At 46.9% G+C, this 11275-nt stretch overlaps 1 protein-coding gene across 1 annotated transcript; it reads right to left on the reverse strand.

Annotated features, from left to right (window-relative positions):
- Positions 1-1005: 1005 nt before the first annotated feature.
- LOC119375965 (uncharacterized) lies at positions 1006-10705 on the reverse strand. The gene is given in 6 exon segments (XM_049411335.1): positions 1006-1143; positions 1146-1209; positions 5243-5474; positions 9312-9319; positions 10147-10288; positions 10380-10705. Coding segments are annotated over 6 exon segments (867 nt in total). The 3' UTR covers positions 1006-1048.
- Between the last annotated feature and the right edge of the window lie 570 nt (positions 10706-11275).

Raw genomic sequence — 11275 nt, forward strand, 5'->3', positions numbered from 1 at the left:
GCAAGCATAATTGCTGCCTCAAATGTGAACACTCACCTTGAATAAACCTGGACCTCACTCAAGTGTGCATAAAAGTTTCTTGCCATCCAGGCCAATCTGTTGTTAAAAGCAGCAGCCTACACTATGCCATCTTCAGGATTCTGCCATACAGTACACTGTCAACGCATGTCTCAGCACTTTGTATTAGAGTAACAAGAGGAAAGCAAGCATCTACAATGCACAGCAGTTGTCGTATTGAGTATAGGCTGGATGTAGTTTGAACAACTTCACAATGAACTTTTAAAGGGTTAACTACTTCTCTCACATGGGTAAGCTGAAAGAGTATTTCAGCTCAATTAGGTAAGCACAAATCAAGCCAGATTACCCTACAAGAAGTAACCACTCCCCTTCATAAAATGTTACCTTCCACGAAATGAGCCTGGAAGCTGCATATGGTCTGGGGTCTTTTGCGCACAAGAAACAAAGGACACAGTACACACTGTGCAAACCAACAAAAGGGCATTCATTTGCACCTTTCACATAGCAAGCCCACTAGACAAATTATACAAGAACTCCAATGATTTTCCAGGAAGGTCTAGTGCACAAATAGAATGCAAATGTAATGCGCTGCAGAGCTGACGTTACCTCCGCGATCAGTGTACTGCCAGAGCTGATTGTTGTGGAACTTGCCATGCTAGGTTAATGAGCACGTGAAGTTCCCCCTGCCAGAAACCTGAGCCCATGTTGGTGTGTCATGTCTTGGGAACGAGTCTGTCGAATGTTCCAACGGTGCTCTCCAATGCACGCGACCCACACCAAGGTGTAAGAGACCCATCCTCCCAGTCTCAGGTTCCGTAACTGTCACACAGCGCCACCGCATGGACACTGGCGCAATCTTACCACGTGGCGAGTACGCCAACTTCAGCTTGGCCAGTGTACAGCAGGGAGCTGGCCTAAGCATGTGGGTGCCACGCAATGAAAGCTTCTCAGGGGATGCAAACATCCCCGCAATGAAAGGAAACACAATTTGCCAGAGTCCAGGAGTTTTTTTATTTGTGTACAGGCCCCCTCAGAACTTCATCCTGGTGTGGAACATGCGGTTGCGCAGCGAGAAGCTGGCAGCCAGGTAGTGCACCAGGGCCCTCTTCTCGGGGTGCTTCTTCCGGCCTCCAGCACCTGCTTGTCCACCTCCTTTTGGACCTTCCGGTGCTCATCGCTCACCGTTCGCTCCTGCATGGCACACATTGAAGACAAGAATTTCAAGCTCTCAATTTAAGTGATGCAAACCTGCATCTTCGCACATATAGCATTTGAGGAGAGGATCCTGACGACCACAACAGCAAGTGCAGACGGTGCATAACATGAAGAATGGACAAAACGGAAATGCAGTTTCGTTAACAGCACGACATACGGTGCTAGTGTACTCCTCTCATTTACAGCCCTTCTATGAATGTGACACACAAAAATTTCAATGCTGTCCTATGTATTACAAGTAGAGCTGTGCGAATAGCAAAATTTTGGGTGCGAAGCGAATTCGAATATAAAGATTGAGTGCGAATCGAATCGAATAATTTTCGAATATTTCTCAAACATTTTCGAATAATTCGAAGTGAAATTACAGAAAAAGTTGCAGAGGATCCCTAAGTATTTCTTGTGAGATAGCAACATGAAAGTCTTTTCGCTAGGTTGATAAAGCGCTGGTGGGGTCATATTTCATAGTGTCTTTCTTATCAAGAATGAGGCAATGTAGAGGCCAAATTGTATTTATGTACATGATTTGGTGCAACCAAGTGTTGCCAACACACTTTACACGTGATAGGCAGAGATGCCATTTCCTCAGCCTCTCCTTCTCTTTCGACTTCTGTGGAATGCCAACTGATGTGGCAGACAAGGTGTGCTCCCTTCAAGTCCGGAGTTCCAAATCTGCCTCGTAGACGTCGATATATAAGAACATCTGAAATTTTGGATGCTAAAAAGCTTCGGCATCCGATTTTTCGGACTTCCTGCCCAAATTTCAGGTCCAAACTGCATTAATTGAGCCCCAACTCTGCCACATCTTTCATCTCCATATTGGAACCAGCGTTTTCTTGAGTTAATACATTTGCGACCGTAACGGACCCTGAAAGGCAGCTTTGCCGCAATACGGGGGTGTGAGGAGGTGAAGCATATTGAAAATCTAGGGACCACTTCCAATCGAACGTTGACTGTCTCTTGCCTAAGTTCGACCGTAACGGAGCTTGAAAGGCAGCTTTGCCGCAATACGGGGGTGTGATGAGGTGAAGCGTATTGAAACTCTAGGGACCACTTCCAACCGGACTTTTGTCTCTTGGCTAAGTTCGACCGTAACGGAGCTTAAAAGGCAGCTTCGCCGCAATACGAGAGTGTAATGAGGTGAAGCATATTAAAAATCTGAAGGGGTCACTTTCAACCAGACGTTGACTGCATTTGTCTTTGGGAAGTTCGAATAGTTCGAATAGTAAAATTTCAGTGCGAATCGAATCGAATAGCAAACACTATTCGAAAAATATTCGAAATTTCGAATATTCGCACACCCCTAATTACAAGTTTTCCCAGGAAGATTTAATTAGGTAATGTCACGAAACAAAGGTGACAATTCAGTGGCAGTTATTACTGAATACTGCCCCGATTACATGCCATACTGTCTCTAAAACAAGCTAGCAGCAGTGGTCCCGAGGATATGACGCATGCTGACGATGCCTTGAACCAGCGAGCTTCAGCAAAGAGTGCGTATCAACACCATGCCTAGCGCCAATTCAATGGGATGCCGCCTTGCCACCTCCTGAATAATTGCTTTGTGCTCAGGACAGTCGTATGCAATATTAACGGGAGCACTATCACGCCAATTTTGTTTTCCGCTTTTTCCCCAAGTTGCTTGTTTGTTGCATGCCCCACAAGAGGCAAGCTTATGTCTACTAACTGAAAGCCCAAAACTGGGCTCGCATCTCCAAGCAGAATAATGCAACCACTGGCAGCCGGCTGAACAGCTTCCTTCAGTTGTCCACCCCGCTTCTGCTGCCCTCTTTGTCCGACTAGTGGCTTCATCGGAACCATTCCAAAGCAGCTTGTCCTTCCTATCACTCTAACTCAAACTCCTGCCTAGCTGTCTGTCTGCAATTCTCTGTGCATGCAAGCTCCTGGAGCTTGAGAACGAATAGTTTACACACTGTGAAAGATTGCCCTTTTTGCACAAGCGGAATGTGTCTGAAAGCATCGAGCAGCTAAAGGCAGCACAGCTGATACCACTGAGGGACGCTGAATCTGTGTGACAAGGAATACGTGATGATACCACTGCAACTATACAGTAGCTCATTGAAATTGACCAGACTGCAGATACGCGCATCACGCTTAGTCCACCTTTCTTCCTCGCCAATTATCGCACTCCAAAGTTGGAGTTAGAGCCTCACACACAATACAGTAAACTTCACTTTTGCAATAACAATAAAGCCACTCTTACAAGATATTTTGGTATGACAGAAAAAAAAGAAATAGATGGATGGCACTAGTGCTTTGACGTTTGCACACAGCTTATACAGTAGAACCCCGCTGATACGTTTTTGAAGGGACCGTAGGAAATAAACGTAAGAGATGGGAAACGTAAGAGCCGAAAAACAGGAAAAACGGCAAAATATTTAGTGGTACAGAATTTTATTTCAATCCTTACGAGCAGCACGAAAATTGGCGCGCTCAGCCACGATCTAGTCGATGGATAGAAACGCGGAGCTTAGGACGGCCTTATCCACAGAAATGTAATCAACGTATGTGATTTTTTTAACACCAACAGCTGTAGGCATGAAAGAACTAAGCACACGCAATCACGACCGGCGCGGCGAGTCCGACCGCGAACCGCACGCACGACCATGCGAGCTCCAACCAGCTCGAACTCCTCCCGTTCTCCGACAAATAACGATGATGATGAGTCTACGCCAACGCGATGGCAGAAGTGAATGCCAATCTCGAAGGCCTTGCTTTCGCAAGCAATTACGTCATACACGCCATGTTTGTGCAATGCAAATCTCAGAGGCTATGCTTTTGTCAATAGTAAATGCCAATCTCGAAGGCCTTGCTTTCGCGAGCAGTTACGTCATAGACACCATCTTTGCCATTTGAATCTCGAAGGCCATGCTTTTGCTTGCATCAATTGAAAGATTCTGTTGCTTGCGCCTCTCATGCGGCTAATATTACGGTCAAACAAGGCCAAGCTGCGTGAAAATGCACCATGGCCGCTCTCTTCGGTAGTCACTCGGTCGGCTCCGGGCGCACTTCGCGACGTATCATACGGGAAAGGTCCGACAGTTACGACGTAACAGCGGGGTTCCCAATACATTGTATCCTATGGGAGCTATGCCGGGACCGGCGGAAAACGACGTAACAGCCGGGAAAACGCAGCAGTGAGGAACGTAACAGCGGGGTTCTACTGTAGTGACAAGTTTTGACAAATTCCATTATGTCTAGCTAAGGCGGTACCATACTCTGAAGAAACCAGTCTCAGCATAGCAAGCATTTGATGCTTCTAGTGCTACATTGTAACGCCGGGGTCTTAACAAAAAGTTAAAAAAAAAAAAATGCATGGATTTTTTCTTCTCCATGAGAAATTGAACTTTTGTAGCCAAATCAATAAAAATACAGGCGAGTTCAAACAATACAGTATCAAAAATGCACACGTTACTCTTTAATGTCTCTTCATATTTAATTTACAATAGGAGCAAACATGTCGGAGCACTTTCCGGTCCGACCAGACAGAAGTTGGGTCTGGGCAGAAGGATATATGCACCCTGCTTATGTTTGGCAGTCCATGGAGGGACACCCCATTAGTACAGGCATGTCCCTTGTAAGTAGATCAGCCATATATTGCTCGAAACAGTTTCAAACCAAGCAATTGAGGATTCTAGTGTTGCATATACATCAACTTCTATTCAATCAAAATTGCATAGATGAGGCGGCTTTCCAATTTGACTGTTCAAGTGTGTTTTGATTTCATCTCAATGCCTTTCAGGCACATTATTCTGAAGTTGTGGACGTTTAAAACCAATCGGTAAACTATACCTGGGAAGAATTTCAAACAGTCATGTTTAACCCAGTGTTTCTCAAGGAGCAGTCAAGAAAACTACCCACGCACTTGGCAAACTTAATCCAAAGTGTTTGTTAGATAAACACAACATTTGGCTCTTTCAATGCAAAAGCAGAATTTCGAACAAAAGAACACGAGCAGAAACGACGTTTTTTAAAAAGGGAAAGTATGCACCTGTGGCTTCGTGTCGAAGATCTCGCCCTCGTCCTTGCGACTTCGCCTCTTGACCGACTTTGGTCGGTTGAAGAAGCGGTCGTCGAGGTTTTCGGGCAGCTTGACTGACGAGATGTCAATCTTGGTGCTGGTGGCGATCACGTAGATCTGGTTGATGCGCCTCAGAGGGCAGCCGTTGATGCCGTAGGGACCGGTCACCATGAGCAGGCCCGTCTTGAGCTGCTTCAGGAAACTACCCTCTGCAGAGAAAACATGACCCCAAGGGTGTCACAAGAGGACGATTCCAGTCACACAGGATGTACAGTCGACTCCCGATAATTCGAAGTCGCTTAATTGGAATTTTCGGTTAATTAGAAGTCAAGAAGTGGTCCCGTCAGTTTTGCATGCAACCCTATAGAAAAAAATGCTCGATAATTCGAAATTGAAAGCCCATAATATCGGTTAATTAGAAGTTATTTTCAATTTAGAGCCTCGAGGCAACCGTTATTTTCAATAAAATGCGCAATTTTTCAAGCGCCAGAACAGCTACTGCACTGTTGTCACCATCGTAGCTGTCTGCAGCGCACTGTTGTCCCATCGCGCCATCGCCGCTGTGCGCAGCGCTACAGTGCATGAAGCGGCAAGATTGTTCAGTCAGCGCCGGCGTCACCGGCGTGTCGACCCGTCCCAGTCTCTCTCTCTCTCCTTGTCTTTCGTTGAGCTGCGCATCGCAGGTATTTCACCGTGTTCGGCTGGTCGCGACGTTGGATAATGGCAACACGCGGCTCGTACCGAACGCTTGATCTGGCGACGAAAGTCGAAGTTTTGAAAGAAGTGGAGAAGGAGGCGCCGCCAAGCAAGACATTGCACGGAAGTACGGCATTAAGCCTAATACGCTTTCTAATTTCATTAAAAATAAGCGTTCGATAATGGATGCTTTTGCAACTGACAAGTTTAAAATGTCACGGAAGCGAATGCGCACCGGCGCCCACCCGGAGTTGGAGAAGGCGCTGCTGATTTGGATAAGAGAGGCACGCAATAACAAACTTCCTCTCAGTGGCGAGGTCGTTGCAGCGAAGGCCTTATCGCTTGCATCAATGTTGGAGATCAACGACTTCGCTTCTTCGGATGGATGGCTGACGCGCTTCAAACAGCGTCATGACCTGGTTTTCAAGAGCGTGTGGAGAGAAGGCGTCAGTCAACCAGGAAACATGTGCGGCATGGAAAACAGAGAAGCTTTGCGAGTACCTCAATGAGTATCAGCCGGAAGACATCTTTAACGCAGACGAGACTGCGCTTTTTTATCGGCTGCTACCAGACAAGTCTCTGACGTTTAAAGACGACGACTGTGCTGGCGGTAAACGAAGTAAGGAAAGGGCGTCTGTAATGATCGCTGCAAACATGACTGGCACTGAACGATGTCGCCTTCTTGTGATTGGGAAGGCCGCTAAGCCTAGGTGCTTTAAAGGCGTCAAGACTCTTCCTGTTGACTATGCTTCAAACAGAAAGGTGGATGACGTCCGACATTTGCAGGGACTGGATAAGCAAACTGGATCGGAAGTTCGCGTCATCAAACCGCAAGGTTTTGTTCCTTGTGGACCAGTGCAGTGCCCACATGGACGTACCAGCCTTGAGTGCCATCCATCTTGCATACTTGCCCGCAAACACAACGTCTGTGTTGCAGCCCATGGACCAGGGCATTATCAAAAATGTAAAGGTCCTGTACAGGCAGCATCTCGTCGAGCGCATGATTCTGTGCATGGACAAGTCCTCGCAATACGAGGTGAGTTTAACTAGTGCCATCCACATGCTAGCGCGAGCATGGGGCCGCGTGAAAGATGAGACCATCGCCAACTGCTTCAGGGCTTGTGGTTTCGTGGCAAATTCTTCGGGAGAGGACTCTCCTTGTCCGCCGGTGGAAGTGCGAAGTGAACTCGACGACGGCAGTTTTGGCGCCGTTCTCGGTGACGGCAGTTTTGAAGATTACGTCGCCGTGGACAGCACAGTCGAAACGTGCGGTGCACTGACGGACAGCGAGATTGTACAGATTGTTCGGCCCCATGAAAGCGTTCATCAAAGCGACGACGACGACGACGACGACATTGAAGGCGAGCCACAACCGAAGGCTGCCGATGTAGCTGCGGGCCTTGCTCTTGCGCAGCGGTTTTTTGCCTTGGAAAACAACGCTGAAGAAGCACTTGGGCACGTCTACTCCTTGCAAAACTTGCTTTCCGCAGCTAGATTCGGCAGACAGAAGCAGACGAAGATGACTGACTACTTTTCGTAAAGAACTGCCGGCTTTGAACCTAATAAAGATGCCATTTTTTGTGATTTCTGCTTAATTGGAAGTTCGTTTAATTCGAAGTTTTTTGCGGTTCCCGTGAACTTCGTATTTACGGGAGTCGACTGTACTGCCACGCTTCTCTTCTATGTTAGTGCAGGAGTTCACTTTGACAAGCTTTGAAAGCGTTCACTTGAAAAACATGTTTAGATAAAGATGCACTACACATTATTCTAAATGAAGTCTTTATACAGGAAGTTTTGAGAACCTTTACATCACTACAGCCAGTGAAATGAGAATACTCTGAAATCTGTGGCATCACGACGACACAGAAGCATTAAGGTCTCACTGCATATAAAAAAGCTTTTTTCACTTTCATGTTCTCCACTAACGACAAACCTTTTTTGCAGACAACTGAAGAACACACCAGTACTGAAAGCTTACCAGTTTTAATGCATTATTACTGCTCAATGAATCAAGTTTACAATAGGAACAAACATGTTGGAGCACTTTCCGGTCCGACCAGACAGAAGGTGGATCTGGGCAGAAGGATATATGCACCCTGTTTATGTTTGGCAAATCATGAAGAAGCACCCCATTGTAAGGGCATGCCCTTACAGATAGATCTTGCCAGCTTACACATGCATAGAGGCAGATATGAGAAAAGGACCCGCCACGGCGGTCTAGTGGTTATGGTGCTCGACTGCCGAGCGGAAGGCCGTAGGTTCAAATCCCAGCCGTGGTGGCCGCATTTTCAATGAAGGCGAAAATGCTTGAGGCCTTTGTACTTAGATTTAAGTGCATGTTAAAGAACCCCAGGCGGTCAAAATTTCCAGAGCCCTCCACTACGGCGTCCCTCATAATCATATCGTTTTTGGGACGTTAAACCCCAACAATTAATTAAATTGAATATGGCAAAAAGCTATGTGCTTAAATATTTTTATCAATTTCTGGCATGAGAAAATGGAGCACAAGTGCACAGATCCAGAGTCTATGGGTGGCAAGAACGCAGGCATGCTGCTTCATTAAAACGACAGTACCATCATGGTAGAAATAGAGGCAGAAGGTCGTATTTTTTGTTACGGCTATTATGCTCTTTGCATAGCTTAAAATGATGTATGGCATTATGAATTAAATCCACATCAGCCACAATACTGTCATGGAAACAACATCACCACGGAACTCTGTCCAAGGTATACTGCATGCCCGCCATGCGAGCATGCTAATTTTAGCTGTGCCCGAAGTTTCGAATGCTCTACTAATTGCACAGGCAACGTTTGACAGCACTGTGCACTGCTCTAGTCTGCCAAGGCATAAACGCATAAGTTAAAAGAGAAAAACATTGGTACACCCCTTCCACGTCTGTACTATGCTAATTCTAATCTCCTGCTGGTTGTAAACACAAGACATGTTTGTGTAATCAAGGCTGGTCAAAGTAAAGATAATGCAAAAACACCATTGTCCTTGCTACATTAGGGATCATTCTTACACAGGACATGCACACGAGAGTGACAAGGGGGCTATTTTGTACGCGTTCTGTGACAGAACAGAACGAAATGTCACAAGAGGGAGACTCACAGGATTGGTCGAGGCTCGTCAGACGGTCAGACGTGAAAATAGCAACCGGGAAAGGCAGTGCTGTCAATAATTTGGCAAAGAATGGGCACAGAATGGACGGAGGCACTGTTCTGACCGACAGAATGGATACAGAACGGTCTCTGGACAACTTGGATTGGATCAAAACTTTAAGGGTTACTCACAGCTATTTTCGAAGGCGAGTTTACTCTGGCATACAGATCTCCTGTATACAGAGACCGCTCTGAACAAGTGTGAAGCTCAGCAAATGCTGATAAGGTATATTATTTTGATATTAAAGTAAATTTTCCCACAGACACCTACCGACATCGACACTACATTGATGTCAGGCTAGAGTACTAATTCTGGTGACTTCACGCAGCAGTCTGGCTAGTTGTAATGACGTCAGGTACTAAAACTTCCAAAATGGTCGCTTGTGCATCACCAACAGAGCCACGGTGCAGAGAGGCCATGGAAACATCACGATATGTTGCGCGAGCATGTGAGAAGCTCATACCGTGTCGTGACGTCAGGGTACAGTAGGAACCGAAACTAGCTTTTAAAAACACTGTAATTACTTTTTTTAGGGCGCATTCTCACTTAGCAGTACATTTTCGAGACTCTTGAAGGCTTGGCCTTTCATTCGACGCCAGATAACAACTGAAAATTTTCGTCTCAGTACCCCATTAAGCGCATGGGCCAGAGGATCGAATTAGCCTGCTTTGTGTCTGGCTTACTCCAATTCCGCACTGATAGCTTGCGAAAATTGCAACCAGGCTCCACCACTGAACGTGCCCAATCAAGACATCAACACAACTAAAGTGTTAAAGTCATCGCGCTTTCAATTTCAAGCCTTGAAAACAATGCCTGCCAATATTGATGTTCAGCTATAACAATTCTATTTTTCTTCATACATAGAAAGCATTTATGAATTCCCTCAACTCGTCTGTCTATTGGCTGTTTGCTCCCTCGCCCTCTCGTGACATTTCATTCCGTTCCGTCACAGAACGCGTACAAAATAGCTCTCCTGGTATGCTCCTTAAAAGCAGCTTTTTGCCTTCCAGCTCACCTTGCCACGGTGGGGTCCAGCCAGAAGGATGAGGACGGTGCCTGGGGTGATCCTCTTGCGGAGCTTAGCATTCGCAGCGAGGAGGGCTTCATGTGGGGGTCCTCTTGTGCTGGGGGCTGTCCTCCGTAGGGTAGGAGCGGCGCTGAAACAAAACCACAGCAATGCAACTAAGCCCTCCGAGAAATAGCGTTCCAGGCACAGGTTAACCCATACGGTCCATGCATATAACTAACACATCCACTCGAACACGTACCTCCTCTTGATGTGCACAACAGCTTGCCGCCATTGTTATCACCATTGATCTTCTTGACGGGACACGCTTCTTGCGCTTTCGCTTCTCCTTGGGGACTGGTGCGTGCTTCACCTTGAAGAGGCCCCGCTTGTGGAACATCTTGGAGCGGGAGAAGAGCCACACGCCACCAGGCAGCTTCTGGTTCCGCGGGGCATGCGCCTTCTTGGCGACGGCAGCATCACCCTTTGCAACAGTGGAGGCGCCCTTGGCAGCAGTCTTTGCCGCCGCAGGCGCCTTCTTCGCCTTTGGATCTGGCTTCCCAGACATACTTTCACCGCTTTAGACTGCACCACGTACAAAAAAAAAAGGCAAGAAAGGTGAGACATATTGGTAGCAGAACAAGCCTTGAACACAAAAGCCAATTTAACCCCCCCCCCCCCCCCCCTCTCATATCCTGGTAACTACATTTTAAGCTGTGAAGCACCAGCTTAAAATTCTGGCCACGTTACTGGACAAGAGGGTTCGGAAGTCAAATTTCACACGTTTTGGCTTTTACTGCCAAAAGCACAGACGAAGTGAAATAGTGCAGGCCCTCGTATTTGTTGCGCTAGAGATCAATCTCGCACAGAAAAGACGCACAGTGGTGTGACAAGCCGACGGCTAGCACGAAACTTCACGAGTTCGCATTACTTACAGAAACGCGGTACGCAATATATCGTTCTTAAAGCTAACCCCTAACGGACGCATATCATTCGCGCCAGTACACTTGGCTTGGCGCAGAACTTCGTGAAGCGGCGTGACGCTCCCGGCTACCGCAATCACAAGATCCGAGCACCATGTCCCAGCTTGTGAGGCGACCGCAGTTAGCTATTTATACGTCGCATTGCACAAGCGAAC

The sequence above is a fragment of the Rhipicephalus sanguineus genome, unplaced genomic scaffold (genome assembly GCF_013339695.2).
Source record: "Rhipicephalus sanguineus isolate Rsan-2018 unplaced genomic scaffold, BIME_Rsan_1.4 Seq10450, whole genome shotgun sequence".
Classification (NCBI taxonomy): domain Eukaryota; kingdom Metazoa; phylum Arthropoda; class Arachnida; order Ixodida; family Ixodidae; genus Rhipicephalus; species Rhipicephalus sanguineus.